The sequence below is a fragment of the Macrobrachium nipponense genome, chromosome 33 (genome assembly GCF_015104395.2).
Source record: "Macrobrachium nipponense isolate FS-2020 chromosome 33, ASM1510439v2, whole genome shotgun sequence".
Taxonomy (NCBI): Eukaryota; Metazoa; Arthropoda; class Malacostraca; order Decapoda; family Palaemonidae; genus Macrobrachium; species Macrobrachium nipponense.
This window is the reverse complement of record NC_087219.1, coordinates 5,028,320-5,047,415: the sequence shown is the minus strand read 5'-3', so window position 1 is coordinate 5,047,415 and position 19,096 is coordinate 5,028,320. Positions and strand designations below refer to the sequence as shown.

General features: G+C 41.2%; 1 protein-coding gene across 1 annotated transcript in view; it reads right to left on the bottom strand.

The window, feature by feature from the left end:
• LOC135202931 (citron rho-interacting kinase-like) overlaps positions 1-19,096 on the bottom strand; it is a 220,205-nt gene that overhangs the window by 30,841 nt on the left and 170,268 nt on the right. Inside the window, exons 27-30 of the mRNA XM_064232395.1 lie at positions 16,801-16,978; positions 15,475-15,589; positions 14,740-14,888; positions 13,479-13,683 (exon numbers count right to left, since the gene is read on the bottom strand). Coding sequence (XP_064088465.1) covers positions 13,479-13,683; positions 14,740-14,888; positions 15,475-15,589; positions 16,801-16,978 — 647 coding nt within the window. The remainder of the gene's footprint in view (positions 1-13,478; positions 13,684-14,739; positions 14,889-15,474; positions 15,590-16,800; positions 16,979-19,096) is intronic.

The window sequence follows — 19,096 nt, the reverse complement described above, 5'->3', positions numbered from 1 at the left end:
TCAGTTTTACCCAAAGAAAAGTAGTGTTCCCAAATTTCAACACTAAACATCGTCAAGCAATGATTTAAGGAATTTAATGATATATGAAGTATGCGGTTCAGTAAACTAAATGCTAAAATATGCTTCATACAGTATTGTAGCTTAAATGCCATGGGTGACAATGCTACCAAAAAATTATAGGTAGGGCTATCAATATGAAAATAACAAGCAAAAGATTAAGAACATTAATCTCTCTTATCTTTTTGTAGTCACATCCTGGTCATGTTATCAGCCGATGAGATCATCATCTGATCACGATCCCTCAATAGAAGTAGTCTCATGGGGGAAAAAGAAAAATTATTGTCACTATCACCCTCTCTCATATCCTAGTGGAAATCTCTACATGAAAAAAATTCTATAATATAAAATAAAAAGGAATAATGAGAGGGATATAGGAGAAAGGGAGAAAAGATTGTAGTGAAAGAATAACCACTGGGATGAATGCATTTCCTCCATAAGGTATCAATATCTCTCTTAGTAACATTTTATTCATGTACAGAGATCCACTACTGGATATGAGAAAGGGTGATAGTGATAATGGTAATGATGATAATGTCTTAATAAGTCTTATCCCCCCCCCCCCCCCCCCCCGCCCCCCCCCCCCCCATGAGACACTTGTGGGATTGTGATCAGATGTCACTGACTGGTCACGTGACCAGGACGTGACTTCATTAAGATGAGAGAGAGAGATTAATATTCTTAATCTTCGGCTTATTATTTTCATGTTGATAACCCACCTATAATTTTTCAGTAGCATTGTCACTCATGGCATTTAAGCTATAATACTGTGTGAAACACAAGACGATAAATGAAGAATGCACTGTGATGTCATGTAAGGAATGAAGGAATATATTTTATCTTAAAATTTCATGTTTATTTTACTATACATATTTTAGCATTAAGTTTACTGAACCACATAATTCATATACCATTAAAATCCTTAAATCTTTGGCTTGGCGATGTTTAGTGATGAAATTAGGAACACCACTTTTCTTAGGGTAAAACTGAGGTGTAATGAAAGTTATAACTTTTGAAAGCCATTTTTGTCAGAGGTGGGAGCAAGATTCCCCCTTTTCTTGATATACAACAGCACTGTGGTGTTGCCTGCATGAACATCTACTGTCTTGTTACAAATCTATGACGAGAAATGTGGGAGACCTAGATAAGTGGCCTTCAGTTCTTTTACATTGATATGAAGGTTGGTTTCCTCCTGGGACCATGTCACAGAAACCTCTTGATTCCCTAGAAGGGTTCCCCAGTCTGAATGGTCCGAGTATAAGTCTAGATCGGGGGTCAGAGGGAGACGGGATCCCCCTGGGAATATCTTCCTTTGGGGAATCACCACAGGAGGTTTGGCTTCATCTCCTGAGTGATGGGAAATACAACCAAAACTGGTCAAGTCTTCCTGTCCCAGTTGGCTTTGAGGAAGAATTGGAGAACTCTCATGCGCAAACCCAGAACAAGAAAAGTCTGGCTCCTACTGGGGCACAAAGGACTTCTGGTTCACTTCTTGGAAGGGTTTGGAGGAGGAGTGCTTCTTTGTGGGTTTGGATTGAAAATACCAAATTTGTAACTAATTTGTATTTTTCATAACTAACAAACCTGAGGTCTTAACAGGTAAAGGCCCACCTCGAACCACCCCTCTAGCAGTCTAAACTGGGTTAGAAATATAACTGGTGGGTCACAGGACACCAAGGGCATTCTGGGCATACATGCCTCGTGACTTGGTATAGATGCCAATAGTCCCTGGATCTCACAAGTGTAATTTTAATTCTACCGGTTTCCAGCTTGGCGCTAGTAAATCCTAATGTTAAGACCTCAGGTTTGTTAGTTATGAAAAATACAAATTAGTTACAAATTTGGTATTTGTTCATATACAGAACAAACCTTCGGTCTTAACATTAGGATAGACTTACTTATTGGAGGGAGGTAAGTCTCTATAACTGACTGGGAGTTTGCCACCTTATCCATTTCCGAATATTAGGGGAATTCCAAGAGAATGGACAATGAACCTAGAACCAAAGATATAAGCGAATCTATTGGTTTCCCTCACTGGGTGCTGATACCATTCTATGGTTTACACATTATGGGAGAACAGAGAACCTTCCCTTCTCATAAACTACTCTTGTCCCTTGTATCTGGATCCACCCTCACCCCTCTCTTCCCTATTACCGAGAGGGGTGAGTTGCTACTGAAAAGTATACTATAAGCTAAGATAACTTCACAGTATGGCTGACCACCTCACCTGCATCTAGTCCGTTCCAGCATATGATGGTACTCTCCTACATACTGCCCGTAGGTAAAGGAAAGTAGTAGAAAGAAATAGTAAAGAAAAAAGACCAGTCATCCCATTCATTCTACTTTCATACCTTCATCTTAGACTAGACATAAACTGACCCGCCAGGGGTACTGGATGAGCTATATCACTTGTTGGGCCGCCACCACTGGACCCAAGGAAAAAGTGTCCAAGGATCTATGGGCAACGTCTTTTAAATAAAATGAGGTGAAAGTTGTTTGGCGTTTCCAAACACCAGCTTTCAGAATTCTCTCCACAGACATATTCTTCTTAAATGCCAAAGAAGCACTCAAGCCTCTGATGTCATGAGCTCTAGCCCTCTCCTGGCTATTTGACCCCTTGTCTTCTGTCATGTAGGCATTCCTGATCATCTCCCTGGACACTTCCTTCTTGTTCCGTCATGTACTTAAGAACAACCTCCGGCACCCCGGCCTGAGGTGCCTTGTCCTTCTTAAGTACTCTCTTATTACCCTTACGGGGCACAGAAGCATCTCATCTTTGTCATTGTCTACAAAGTCTACCAAGGAAGGTATGGAAAAGGAGTCGAATCTGCCGTCCATTATTGCTGGATTTTGAGTCTTGGCCACGAATTCTGGAACAAACTCGAATACCATTGACTTCCAACCTCTCGAGTGCTTTATGAGATATGACAGGCCATGTAGCTCCCTCACCCTTTTGGTTGAAGCTAGGGCCAATAAGAAGACTGTCTTCAGTGTCAGGCTCCTATCTGTGGACTGCCTTAGTGGTTCGTAGGGGGGTTTTGTCAGACTACTCAGTACCATGGTCAGATCCCAATCTGGGGCTTTTAGTTCCTTTGGTGGACATGACAGTTCAAAGCTCTTCATCAGCATGGCCAACTCCCATGAAGACGAAATGTCCACACCTTTCATTCGTAAGACTAAGGCTAGAGCAGCCCTGTACCCCTTCACTGCAGATACAGACATATACCTTTCTGTCCTGAGATATACCAGAAAGCCTGCTAACTGCTGAATAGTGGTACTGAGTGGAGACAAGTTTCCTCTACGACACCAATCACAGTATGCTGACCTTGGTATACTGCTGCAGATGATTTTCTGATATTTCCTGCCATCTGAGTTGCTGCTTTTTGCGAAAACCCTCTCGCTCGGAGGAGATACTTGACAGTCTCCACTCGTGAAGAGATAGGAACTTCACCGACTGGTGGTACCTCTCCATGTGTGGCTGACATAGTAGGTTGCTCCATGGGGGTAACACTCTCGGCATGTCTATTATGAGTTCCAGCAGGTCTGGAAACCACTCTGCCTTTGGCCATAAAGGAGCTACCAGGGTCATTTTGAGGTTCTCAGACTGCATTACCCTGTTCAGAACCTGACGGATTAGACAAAATGGAGGAAATGTGTACACGTCCAGATTGTCCCAAGGGTGTTGTAGCGCATCTTCTGCTACTGCCTCTATGTCTGGGACTACCGAACAATACACTTCCAACTTTTTGTTGTACCTGGTTGCGAATAGGTCTATGATCGGCCTTTCCCACAACATGAGCATCCTGTCCACTACCTGTTGGTGCAAGGACCACTCCGTTCCCAATATCTGATCCCTGCGGCTCAACTTGTTGGCCACTAGGTTTCTTTTTCCCGGAATATATCTGGCCCTGATGTCTACTAGGTTCTCTACAGCCCACTGATGAAGTCGAACTGTCATCATATGTAACTGCCGAGAAACTAGGCCTCCTTGTTTGTTTATATAAGCTACTACTGTGGTGTTGTCTGACATCAATACCACTGAATGTCCCTTCACTCTCTTCCTGAATTCCTGTAGAGCTAGAAACGCTGCTTTTAACTCCAGCACGTTTATATGGAGTTCTCTGTCTTCGCAACTCCATTTTGCTGACACCATCAACTCCTCCATATGGGCTCCCCAGCCTTCTAGTGAAGCATCTGAGAACAGCAAGAGGTCCGGGGAGGGTTGTTGAAGGGGGACACCCACTGTCAGATTGTCGTCGTTCACCCACCACAGCAGGTCTTTCCTCACTTCTGCTGACAAGGGAATTTGCTCGTACGGGTGATCTACTATTGGTGACCAAAACTCCTTCATCCTCCATTGTAGAGATCGAAGTTGTAGCCTTCCTTGTGGTACTAGCTTCTCCAAGGAAGTTGGGATTCCCAGTACTACCTGCCACTGCCTTGCTGGCTGTGTTTGTTTTCCCAGAAAGGCATTCACCACTTGTTTGCATTTCTCTATTCTCTGGTCTGTCGGGAATACTTTGGCTTTTATTGTGTCTATAATCATTCCCAGATACTCCAAACGTTGACTTGGATCCAACTGCGACTTCTCCTGATTTATCACAATACCTAGACTGTGACAAAACTGCAGGAGGGTCGCCCTGTCCCCGATTAATTTCTCTCTGGACTTTGCTATCACCAGCCAATCATCTAGATATCTTATTAGCCTGATCCCCTGAGCATGCGCCCATGTCGACACGAGAGTGAACACTTGTAAAAACTTGAGACGTTGTCAATCCGAAGCACAGGACTTTGAATTCGATACCTTTCTCTGCAAGACTGAAGCGGAGAAATTTCCTTGAAGACTGATGGACTGGTATCTGAAAGTATGTGTCCTTCAGATCGATTGTCAGCATAAAGTCCTTGATCCTGACTGCTTGTAGAACCGTTTTTGGAGTTTCCATCTTGAAACTGGTTTTTCTTAAAAACAGATTCAATGTTGACAGGTCGATTACTGTCCTCCACTCCCCGTTGGCTTTGGGTACCAGGAAAATCCTGCTGTAAAAGCCCTTTGACGGAATGGATACTTGTTCCACAGCCCCTTTTTCCATCATCTTCTTCACTTCCTCTTGCAGAATAATGGCCTTCCGAGATTCCTGAGCATAAGCAAGGTGAGGTAATGGCTGTTCTGTCAGGGGTGAGGTTACCTCGAACGGAATCAAATACCCGACCCTGAGAACATCCACCACCCACTGCTCTGCTCCCAGTTCCCGCCACACTTTCCAGTGATTTGCCAGGCAACCCCCCACTGGTGCGGCCGAGTGATGAGAGGCGCCCATCCTATCTTCTTGAGCCTGTCCCTCTTCCCCTAATCCCCCTTCCTCTGTTGTTTCTATTGTGAAAGGGCTGATGAACTAACCTCTTTGGAGAAGAGGGTCTTGTTGCTCTATTAGGGATGTTATGTCTCACTGTCTTCTTCCAAGGTATTTGCTGTTGCCTTACCTCCATAAAGGTAGCTTGACTGTTAGACGTTTTCCTAACTGCCTGCTGTACCAATCTATCATTAAGTGTCCATCCTTCTTCTGTCTATAGCCTCTTCCTGTATGACCTCTGGCAACAGCAACTGCGACTCTGAGATATCCCCATTCCTCATCACTAACAGGGAATCCAAATCAACAGTGCGGCTTAGTCTAGCCAATGCTGCATCTCTCCTCATTAACAGGATATTTGCCCAAACATTGGGACTTAAATTTGTCAAGTACGCAATCGCTTTGGAACCTGATTGTAGTAATCTAATGAACAATGATTCATCCACTACCTTTCTTGTCACTTCTGAGGATGTAATCTTCGCCACTGCTGTTGCCCAAAGATCTAACCAAGAAGAAGTCTGAAAGACAGAAGAAGCTGTTGCTTCTAATGTAGCAGCCTCTTGGCAAGTCATCGAAGGGCACTCCATTTTAACCTGATCTAAGGTTAACCCAGGTCTTAACCTTACCACATTAGGCAATCCGTGTGTTTACGTGTTGTAAAACAGAGTCCGCATGACTTGAACAAGGCAATTCATACGACACCTTGGTATCCTTTTTCAATCCAAATACCATATCAATACTGGCAGGTGTTTCTGTCTTCTCCGAAAGGTTATTGATTTGACGAATCAAATCAATCACCTCTGCATACGAGGCCAGAAACTCTTGGTTTTCTCCTTCCTCCGGTTCTAACGTACTGTGCTCCGACACAGGGGATGTTATCTCACCCCTATCCTCTGACAAACGGCCAGGAATTTCACGGCCGCCTGCCCCTACGGCCGCGGCCTCTTTGATATCTGATGGCCGCCGCCAGCTCGATCCCGAATAGTCAGCAGGAGAACGAGAACGCCTCACTCTTTCTCTGCTCACGGATCTAGAGCGAGAATCTCGTCTAGACCTCCAAGATGAAGGCTCCCATGAAACTGAGCTAACTTTGTCTCTATTAGGATTGCTATCGTTTCCAACGACCGTCGGAGAATTCGGCCTCGATCTTTCATCCAGCCGGACAACACCTTCCACCAACGTATCAGACGAGGTTGCCAACTCTCTATTCTTTGTTCTTTTAATAGGAGCCTTATCATCCTGTCCGTATTTTAAACGGCCTTAGGGGCGAAACTGGAGCTTGCATTCTATTCTTTGCTGCACTTTTCACCCCCAATGTTGATTTTGCCAGCGGTATCGTAGTCTTGCTTACACTCTTTGTAATCTGTATTGGCAACTCTGCATCAGCCGCTAGTCCATTGCCCGTCGCCTCTCTTGCTCGTTCGGACTCTTGCAAACAACTTCGTCCGCTAGCTTTGCGCTTACCAGCCACGACTTCTCGACTTTCCTGCTGACTGGGATACGACAGTCCTGGTCTGAAGATGAAGAAGAATTCACTCTTCTCCTCTTAGCCTGAGGATCAGTCACGAAATCCCGAATCCTCCAACGCTTGACTGGCGCTCGCCGTGACGCCATCGACTTAGCGATGACGGCGAACTAGAAGAAGAAGAAGAAGACGAATCATGCCTTTTTTTTTTCTTTCTTAGCCATTCTCTGCTCTATATCCTGTAATTTCTTCATTACAGTGTGTACTTCCGAGTCAGAAAGCGTATTTGGGTCCGGGTGCACCAAAGTAGACCGAGAAGCAGTAGTCTGTGACGTCATTGTGTCTGCCATATCGGTGTGACGTATGTTGTGACGTCACCAATCTTGTAGGAAGAGACTGTGCGGCTTCTGCTGGCAACCGCACGTTTGCAGCAAAACTATCCCCCACGTTCTGCATCGCCGTAAACATAGAATTTGATGGCGTAATTGCAGCATTATTTCCCATAAATTGCAAGCCAGGGAGATGAGGAACATTCAGCGCTGCCGGACCCTGCTGGAATCGTGACGCCATATAATGCGACAGCAAACCCTCCAAGGTTGGTACGCCTGGTAGGCCTAGCGCCGCCCACATACCTTCTATCCTATGCGCTTCAGGAGCCGGCACCTGGAACAAAGATGGCGATGCTCCCCCCTACCTGAAGTTCCCGATAACGAATCGCTAGGAGAAACTGAAGGGGTATGGGACAAATCAAAAGCAGGTGGCGAAACATATTCAGCAGTCTGGTTTATTGCCGATACAAAAGAAGCCAGTAAGATTTGGTCATCCAAAGATGGCGGCACCTCCTTCCTTTTATACTGGCCTTTCTCATAAAACTTTTTCCACTGTTCCACCGACCAACCCCGACAAACAGAACATGGATTAGTAATTGTACATACGTTTTCCCTGCACCTACTACACGTTGGATGAGGATCCGTCGACACTAAAGTTAGGAATCTAGAACACTGAAAGCCACTGACTCCTGGCATTTCCTTTGTCTCCTCTTCGAAACCGCAGAAGATCCCGATGGTGAAGCGAAAATTTCCATCTTACCACTTATACGCTCGTCCCGATCACACTCACACTGAGCACACTCAGAGAAAGAAAAAGTAATAAGAAAAATGAAAATAAAATGGATAAAAACGCGCAAACTAAAAACCGGCTTTAAATCAGATAGACAGTAAACACATCTTATCTTAAAGGCGGTAGGAAAACAACTGGTGGGTCACAGGACACCAAGGGCATTCTGGGTATACATGCCCCGTGACCTGGTATAGATGCCAATAGTCCCTGGATCTCACAAGTGTAATTTTAATTCTACCGGTTTCCAGCTTGGCGCTAGTAAATCCTAATGTTAAGACCAAAGATTTGTTCTGTATATGAACAACTGAAGATTCGTGTGAGGTGTACCTTGCGATTTGGGTCCTTTCCCACTAAAGGGAGTGGAGATGTGAAATTGGGGCAAGAGGGAGCAAACTAAGAACTCTTGGGGCATTGAGACGACCATGCCAGCAGATCCTGTGTCAGCTTCTGCAGGTATGATGCGATCTGTTCTACCATCAACTGCAGAAACAGATGCGATGAGTCCAGTGGTGAAAAAAACAATGCAGGATTCTGGGAAGATGTGACTCCTCTTATGGTTAAGGACACACCAAAGTTCTCTCTTCTTAAGAACTCCAAAAGCAAAGAAAGATGCAAGTTCTAAGGAGCCGTCTCATATGGCTTCATCAGCATAAGAAAGGACGCATAACAGGTCTGCTGAGAAGATATTGTCTGAGTCTTTAAAATTCTCGATATTCTTAGCGAGAGCTCCCACCGTCAAGAAACTCAACACCTCAAAAACTTTTAAGATATTCTTGATGAGATGATCCAGTTCCGAAGACAAGAAAGACTGGCCGAAGCAAAGGCTGACCAATGAAACTAATCAATGAGACCTAAGAAATCCCCTTGGGAGGAGGCAGCGACTCCCAGGGAGGGAGTTCCCCAATTATGGCAGGCCAGTACTTCCTCTTGATCAGATGAGAGGGGATTGGGCAAACGTAGCTTTCCCTTGCTCTCTCTTCATCGAGAGCCATTTGTCGATGTCCTTCATTGCCTTACTAGAGGAGAACAAAAGCACCAACTTTAGGAGTCTGTTCTTCCTGAACACTAGCCATAAGGAAGGTGGAGGCAGGAGAAGACAGAGTAGCTGGCATCAAGCAGGAGGGAAAATTTTCCAGAAGAAAATGAGGAAGAAACTTGTAAGCCGTGGGTGGAGAAGCATCTAGGTCTGCATCCTCTTCATTCTCCGAAGAGACTGGAGATAAAGACAAATCTTGAACAAGCTCACAAGGAGGAGATTTCCTAATAAAGCTCAAGATCTCCGACAATTGATTCTTGATGGGAACTTATCGTCCAAGACAGGACAGCTGAGGCTGAATAGTGTCTTGATGATGATGGTGCACCGGGAGCTACAAGTCCACAGTTGGACATACAGAAACAGGTGCCTGGCATGTGGGAGCAAGATTTGGGTGGGCGGGAGCAAGGCCTGGGAGTAAAGAACCAAACTGGGCTCTCGGGAGCGGGTGCCTCGAGATGATATAGGTACTCTAGCAACAGGTATCTAGACTGATGTTTCTGGTGCTTTGAATCCTTGGGAAAGAACAAAAAGGGAGAATCCCATGGGTGTACAGGCAGCTGAACAGAGGCAAAAACAAAGGGATCCTCACTGTAGCTATATGATGGAAGTGTCTTTCATGTGCCTTTTCAATGGCCGGGATGAATCAAGGAAGCACCTACGACGGCCGTGATCAGAGTCTGAATTCAAGCTAGACGACAAGCGGCGCACATCAAACAACATGCCTTTCCAACAGCAGTCGGTCGAAGCCTGGGATCTAATAACAGGAGCAACAGAGGGGGCAGCAACCCACGCCCCCCAGCATCCCTTGGACCTCTGGTATGTTTTCCCCCTGGTCCAGGGGAGCGGGACAGTGAACTACATCTAGGAGCACCCACGGGACTGGAAGCCACATCACTTGACACACTATAACCAGACACTATCACCAGAAACTTTCTCAAACCCATCCATACGAGCAAGTAGGGATGCCTGTATCTCCAACACTGAACTTGCAACTAAATCAATCTTCTTATCAAACTTAGAATTTAATCTTGACTCGAGACTGGTAATGGCATTAGGAGCACAGGAGCTGAGCACTTGAGTATGCAGAGGAATAGGAGGACCAGGGACAGGAGAGTTTATGTCCAGGGGTAGAGGGAAGAGGCAGACAGGAGTCTGGCTTAGGCTTAGGAGAAGAATCTCTACTCAGAGAGTCCCTATTTTGGCATGAGCAGCCACCTTCTTAAACCTGTTCCTGTCAAGTTTAAGATGAGGCTCAACCATCTTCCAGCTACTATCATTCCAGTCCTTGCATTCAGAATAATTAAGCTCCCTCGAACATAGCTGTCCCCTACACTTAATGCACATGGTATGTGCATCATAACAAAGCTTAGTAAGTCTAGTCTTACAGCCCTTGCTACAATAGTGAAGACTGAAAGCACTAGAATCTGACAGCTAAACTAAAAGGAAAATAAGCTACTATAAAAGCAAACCAAAATAGGCAACAGCTTGAGTGAATTGAAGTTTAAGCCCTTCACCAACTTCAGCATAGAACAACCAGCGAAGGAGGAAAGCAAGAGTGCAAAGATCGATGTGTTGTCAGTTGCGCGGCATAAATTAGAATGACACCGCTGGCTTCCATCACTTCCACACTCTCGTGGCAGTGGGCAGGGCCTGTTCCATCCCCCTCCACAACAATCACATTACCACGAATTTTGAATTTAAGATGCTAAGTAATTACTTGTTAAGCTACTTGTATAAAATGTTCAATTAACAATAATGGACATCTGCACTTATCTGCTGCATTATCATCATTATATTTTGCTTGGCTACCATATTAGAGGTCATGCATTTTGAATAGATCTTCTAAATTGAATGTCAAGTGTGAAGCACAGGTTAGTTTAGGTTAGGAAGTATGTGGAAGTATAGTAGTATTCAAGTGCAGGATTTAATATACTAGGTTCTTCATTAGTACTTAACCCTTAAACGCCGAATGGACGTATTAAGCGTCGAGTAAAAATCTCCCCCGATTTCCGAATGGACGTACCATACGTCAGCTCGAAAATTTTTAAAAAATTCGCGGAAAAATACTTAAATCCTACCAGCCGAAAACTTTTGAATCACGCGCCTTGGGGGATGCTGGGAGTTCACGGATCAAGGCGTTGTTTTGTTTACAATCGTTACGCAGGCGCGCAAGCGCAAATTTCTTTCTTATTGCACTAAAAAGTATCAGTGACACATCTCAAAAATTATTTCGTCACGGACATAATTTTTTGCAACCGTTTTAAACTTATCCGTTACAATGAAGTATTATTTATGAAAATGTGCGCAATTTCATTTACAATACAACAAAAAAATACTCATGATTGTAACTTTTATCAGTTTTGAAATATTTCCATATAAATAACGATAAGTGCCAATATTTCAACCTTTGGTCAACTTTGACTCTACCTAAATGGTCAAAAAACGCAATTGTAAGCTAAAACGCTTATATTGTAGTAATATTCAACTATTTACCTTAATTTTGCAACAAATTGGAAGTCTCTAGCACAATATTTCGATTTATGGTGAATTTATGAAAAACTTTTTCCTTACGTCCGCGCGGTAACTCTTCCGAAAAAAATCATACATGCGATTGTGGTAATGTTTGCACCATTTCAAAATTAGCTGTTACATAAAGTTTTATATATGGAAATGTGCGCAATTTCATGCACAATACAACTATAAACAACCCATGGTTGTAGCTTTTATCGGTTTTGAAATATTTTCATATAAAAAGTGATGTGACAAATTTTCAACCTTCGGTCAATTTTGACTCTACCGAAATGGTCGAAAAACGCAATTGTAAGCTAAAACTTTTATATTTTAGTAATATTCAATCATTTATCTTCATTTTGTAACAAATTGGAAGTCTCTAGCACAATATTTCGATTTATGGTGAATTTATGAAAAAAATAACAGTTTCCTTACGTCCGCGCGGTAACTCTTCCGAAAAAATCATACGTGCGATTGTGGTAATGTTTGCACCATTTTAAATTAGCCGTTACATAAAGTTTTATATATGAAAATGTGCGCAATTTTATGTAGAATACAACGAAAAATAATTGAAGGTTGTAGCTTTTCTCATTTTTGAAATATTTGCATATAAATCACGATAAATAGAAAAAAACCACGTTCGGTCAACTTTGACTCTACCGAAATGGTCGAAAAACGCAATTGTAAGCTAAAACTCTTATATTTTAGTAATATTCAATAATTTACCTTCATTTTGCAACAAATTGGAAGACTCTAGCACAATCTTTCAATTTATGGTGAATTAGTGAAAAAAACGTTCCTTCCCTCCGCGCGCGGATTCTCTGCCTTAAATCTCCGAATTGCGTACATCGAGTTCTCGGAAAATTTGCTCCATTTCATATTAGGCATTTCATAGAGTTTTATATATGAAAATGTGCGCAATTTCATGTAAAATAAAAGGAAAAATATTTGAAGGTTGTAGCTTTTCTCATTTTCGAAATATTTGCATATAAATCACGATAAATAGAAAAAAAACCACGTTCGGTCAACTTTGACTCTACCGAAATGGTCAAAAAACGCAATTGTAAGCTAAAACTCTTACAGTATCGTAATATTCAATCATTTGTATTCATTTTGAAACAAATTGGAAGTCTCTAGAACAATATTTAGATTTACGGTGAATTTTTGAAAAAAACATTTTTTTACGTCCGCGCGTTACGAATTCGTACATCATTTTGTGATAATATTTTTCCGGTGTTGCTTTTATTGTTTTACAATGTATTATATATCAAAATGATTGCAATTTAGTGTACAACACAACGAAAAAAAAAAGAAACTCGTTAGCTTTTACCGTTTTTTGCACAGCGTGATTTTAATACAACTATGTATGAAATTTTTTTTTCGCTACCATATATCGCATTATTTACATATGATAATATTATTTTTCATTTCTGATGATTGCATACTAAACTTCAGGCAATGACAAAAAAAGGAGCCACAAATAAACTCTTAATCTTCAAAACTAAGCGCGCTGTGATTTTTTGAAAAAATTATTTTTTCCGCAGCCGCGCTCACTCAAAACCGGCTCCGGCATTCGGGGGAGTTTTTTATTTTTACCGCTTCGGCGTTTAAGGGTTAACAGGCTTTGTTCCTTATCAGAAGGCCAGATCCCTAGTGCTTTGTCTTCAGCTGAGGTACAGTATAATGTTGCTATTTTGTTGCTAACATTGCATACACTACTATTTTCTTAAGATTATGACATTTATAGATTTTATTCATTAAGTTATGGGCATTAATGTTCTCAAACACTGAGACTTCATATACACAGGGGCATCTTCACAAACCAATAATTGACAGAAATTTACTGCCTGCCCAAGATCAATGACAGTAGGTAAGTTGAAAACCTCTAAAAACCATGACGAAAGTATGACTGTGGATGTGCTAACTGACATAAAAACCTCACCTTTAATACATAAGGTAGGTCGACACTACTGGTGTTGGGCTGCTCTGATCTAGGAACAGCAGATATTATTGTAGCAGAGCCATCTGGACGATTGAGACTGAACTTGGATAATGGCTGAATATCTCCTGTCAGTTCTTGGTCAAATATTAAGAGTTCATCCTTCTCAATACACACGTAGCGTGAATCCCAGCAGGCTTTACCTGGTCTAAAGTCAGAAGGGTTGAAGCAGGACATATTTCTTGTTGCATGTACCAAGTAATGTAAACAAAAAGAAGATGACTAGAAAACTATAGAACATTCTCAATTTCAGTTTTTTTCTTTTCCTTAAATCAATGATGATCTAAACAGATTAAGATTGAGGAGCAATTTTTAACGGATTTTACAAAAGGCATACTAAAATGCAACCAAAGAAATAAAATTCTTAAAGCATTCACAACAAATGTTATGCTTTTTATTAAAAAGAATTGAATTTTTCTTTTTAAACTTAACAACAGTTCCCTCAGTTTCTTTGGAAGACTATACACATTCATAACTTATTTACAATTTATTCTGTTAACAAAAGTTTTTCCTCTGGGTGCCTCTTCCCGAATTTTTCCATTTGGTAGGATTCTATTCAATTCAAATTTGAAATCTGCACTTGCCCTGTGCCTTCTATAGTGTAAAATTTCATTACTCTGCTAACAAAACACTAATGTCCCTTAATTTTAAAGGATATCATTCAACAACTACTAATAAATTTGCAAATGGGTTGAAAGCACTGGACTGAAAGAAGTACAGTATAGTATTCACCTTTGTTCCTGCTAAGGTAACAAAGTTGTCTGTACACCATAATCAGTGATGTTTGATGGAACCATTTACTCATTCACAGAATCTTTAGAAGCTGTGGAACTTTTTCCATTCTTTCAATCAAAGCCATCATCTCTCTCACCCTTCCTGTAAGGTGATTTGATTGCCCCTCCACAGAGGGAAATTAAAGAAAGGGAGGAAAAACATGTACTGATGGACTCCCAAATCACACGGAAATATATCAATACTATCATTCCTCTGTTAATTAATATTCTACTTTCTTCTGTTTGATTTCACATTCTAAAAACTAAGCAAAAGTAATGGAATATTTCTCTTTCTCCTGTTTCCTGAAGAATTTACAAAGGTTTTTTTTAGGGATGAAAAACTGTCATCACTTGAAAGGAAACCTCATTAACACTTCTTACTTCCAAAAACAGCACCCTAAATCTTGACTAGTGTTCAAAAAGCTACATACCTTGGGATTTTAACCCAGCCTTGCATAACATAGTGTTGATCTGCCTCTGGGTTACTGGATCTCTGAGGTGAGTCTGTTGTCCATCCTCCAGAATAATGCTCTGCAAACTCTATGGGGAGCCCGCATGTTGATGGAATAGCTGTGCTACACTGAAAAATAAATTAAATTTATGATTACTTAAAATTTTCAACATTACGTATTGGGTTACCTTTGGAATTTCAAAATTATATGAGTACTATAAAATGTTATATATTACATATACAACAAATTACACTGCTGATTCAGACACACTGGTTTCTACTTGTTTCTTAGGTTTATTAATAGTATGACAAATTTACATACCTGATTAGTGTTATGGAATAATAGAATGGAATATAAGATTTAGGCTAAAGGCCCAGGGCTGGACCTATGAGGTCATCAGCACTGAAATAGAAATCAAGAAGAAAGTTTGAAAGGATGAACATGAGGAAAACCTCACAGATGCACCATGGAACAATTTGTTGGAAAGGTTGAAAGTAAAATGGAAGAAAGAGAATATGAACAGACGTACAGTAAAAGGAATGAAAGGGGTTGCAGCTAGGCTTAAGTAATGGCTACAGTGCTCTGCATGGTACACTGATGGTACTACCAAGCTACCATTTAGAATTATGGAATAACATCCTGACAGATGTAATTCAGGGAAAGATGGTTTTTCTACCCAATTATGGTTGTTATGAGCAATATCATTATGCTTACCTTACTATGAGCTACTATTCCACACTCCTGACACTTGGCGGCATTCCGCGCAAATGGAATACTTCCCATGCAACCAGAACACCTCGCTGCTCTCATCTGTAGAGCATTCTGCCACCTAGAATTTGAAGATGATGTTTTATGTATCTTTGAAAAAAAAAAAAGAACTTGAACACAAATTACTCTCTTCAACATATAATTAAATGAAGTGTCATATTTCTTGTAAAGGCAGTCCCCAATTACTGGCGATCCAGTCTTATGGGGCTTGTCTAGCACCGCTGATTTTCAGTGTCACAGTGCACCGATTTCTGGTAATAGGCGCCGATAATAGAGTATGCTGGCACTGATACATACCTAACAGAGGTGCCATTAACCAATATCGGCACCATAAGCGCTGAAAATTGCCAATTTTCGGTTATCTGTGATTTTCCCGTATCATCAAGCTGTCAGAACGGGAATCCCATTGATAACCAGGGACTGCCTCTATGTGAACAGAATGAGTATATACAGAATGCATCTAAATTAAAGAAAAGGAGACTTTTATGAAAAAATAAATAAAAAAATGTAAAAGACAGTTGACCGCCCAGTAGGATATTTACCACAATCCTCTGCAAACAGCTAAAATCCACAAATACTTAAAGCACCTCTAAAAATAATTAGAACTGCCTATTTTGAAGTTCAAGCACAAAAAATCATCTAAAAATGCTTATTCTCAACTAATTTAATAGTTTTATCACAAAAAGTGCATGTAGCCATGAAAATTATATGAAAATACAGTAATTAGTAAATATTTATCAGTGAAAAATACTGTGAATAGGAAAATTTTCTGCAAATAATGTAAATATATGTTCCATAAAGAAATCCACACATCCAGAACCGCGAATAGACAGGGGTCGACTGTATGCTACCACTGAACATACATTATATTAAGATCTATTTTTTTGCTTTTTCATCATATATGTTAGAACTATTTTTTAACTTTTCATCTCAGCAGACAGCTTTAAATGCAAGAATCCAGTAATCTAAAGTAGTACATAAATTTTCACCAAAAGTAATGATGATTACACTGTTAACAATTTATTAGTTTGGAATTTCTTGTCAAACATCTTCAAAGGTGTCTGTTAAGATACATTGATGCTTTCAATTAACAATGGTTAACTCTTCTTAAACAACGAAGAAGAAGAAGAAGAAAAGAAGAAGAAGAAGAAGAAGAAGAAGAAGAAGAAGAAGAAGAAAAAAAGTCTAATTCCCCAAGTGTGCTTTTACAAGCTATGGTGTAGCGTACTATCTTTAAATATGCTGGAAAACTATTAGTATGTACAAACACACCTATGTGGAATATTGTGTCGCATTCTCTTCAAGGAGTTCTCTTGTCTTTTAGGTAAACTGCCACCATTATACAGGGACCTTTTACTCTGAGCCGTGCTTGGGGTTGAATTGTATGACGCAAGTGGCTTTCGAGAGATGCTAGGTGTTCCCATCAATGATCTGTTGTCTAGAGTCCCAGCTGCAAAAATCAAGCAAGATTACATTTGTAACAGTAAAATCAAAGTTTCATCTAATAAGTATGACTAGAAACTCGTGACTGAATATCTAAATAGTACTCTGAATACAGTAACTTAGTGCATATGACATTTTTATAATAAAATTAAGTTTTTTTATATACTTACCAAGTAATTACATAGCTATTAGTTTCATTTATTCACAGCAGTTTAGATTCAAATTTCGCAGTAGCGACACTGATATTGTGTTTTCATTAAGTTGCCAGTCTTGCCCCCCTAGCAAGAGGGTTAGGAACGACTTAGCAGACAATACTCATCCTGTTTATGTATGCTATGTCCATGAGAAGGGAGGGATGGGGGGCTCTAATCATGTAATTACTTGGTAAGCATATATAAAACTATTTTATTATAAAACTGTAATTTTTATATTAGGAGGTGTGATACATGGACATATTCTACCCTAAAGCATTAAGTAATGTAATGAATTAGAAATAAAAGTTGTTAGCATTGAAAATTTGAAAATAATGCTTGTCATTCCTTGTTAGTAAAGAAAGCCTGCAGTAGAAACTGCCTCTGGTTGGCGCTCAACTTATCCTGTAGTGGCGTGGCAGTATATCAGAGTGCTGCCTGTACTTAAGGGGAGCTTTGTAGTGAAGGAGCACTGATCACTGCTAAAGCATCAGTGAAAGTTATTCAGCCACGGAACTATCCAATGGCTACCAGAACTTTCAAGGTGGCCTTGCCCTGGGCGCAGTACATACCATAATAAAAACACCCAGATCATGTTGTCATCTACACTGAAGTAAAACCAAGACCCATCCACTGAAACTGTTGGGTGCTCCGGGTACACTGTAACCCCCCGCCTCCCAAAACTTCGACACTTCACTAAAGGTGAAGGTCCGGACAATAGGAGAGAATCCTATGATTCCTTCTGCAATACCATGCCAGTAACCAAAAATTCGCAAGGTACTGCCAACTTTCAAACACTTAAAACTCTCAAAATTATGAGAACCGAAGAACAATCACATTACCAATAAGCCAAATGTCAAATGGATGCAAGAGATATATAGTACTTGAAAGCTAATGAAGTAGAGACTGTTCTAACATTTTTAGCTTTGCTAAAAGGAGGCAAAATGCTTCTTCTAAGTCTGAGTGTCTCAGAAGATAAAAGTCCATTAGGGTAAAGGGCAAGAGATTCTGATCAGAGGATGAGACAAGTTCTTACCATAACACCCTGGGTTATAAATGGTCTAGGATTCCAGTTTTCTAGGAAATACCGGACCATCCAACCAGGCAGAGGGCTCTCTATTCCTCCTCAGCGCCACAAAGCACTTAGGGCTCCCAGAGAATAAGCAGGCGCCAGGCTGTAGTTGTCGTCAGGAGTTCTAACATTCAAACAGAATGGAAAATCTATTCTCCTCAGAGGAAGTGAGCACTATTGGGCGCTAGGAGAAAGAGCTGGTGTCACAGCAAAAACTGGTGTCAGACTGTTGTTGGTGCCATGAAAGCAGGGTGCCAGACTAGCTATGAGTTTGGGTGAAGTCTGGTGTCCCTGGAAGACACGGGTGTCCGTAAAACTCTTATGGGAGAAAAGGATCCAGGTCTTGGGTCAGTCCCTGTCCTGGGCTAAACTCCCAGGTTAGACAAGTAAATTATCTTCTTTTTCCTTGCTTGGACATGTCAGGAACTTTAAAGGAAAATGAGATATGGATGCCAGCGATCTAGGTCTCTGTGCTTACGCGAGTCATGCATAGTTCAATATCTCATAACGGTGTAATTGCTAAAGGGACACGGATGTCTCACAGAGGAGACGTAGAGTTCGAGAAACTAGCTCCAGAAAGTTGATCCCCAGGTCTGGAAGACGACGATAGAAGATTCACTTACACAACTTGTAATGGTCTCTACAATACATAAGGAAAGACCTCCTGACTGATAATCCTCCATAAAGTCTGTAGTCTGCCTGGTGAAAATCAGACTACCTCAATAGACCTCTTGAAGCAAGGTTGTCCGAGAAGATGCTGTGGGGGAGGATCCTGTAGGATCCACCCACAATCAAGCAGCTTCAGGAAACATGATGCAGGCCAAAATAGGGCTAAGCAGACCACATAACTTGGAGATAGTCT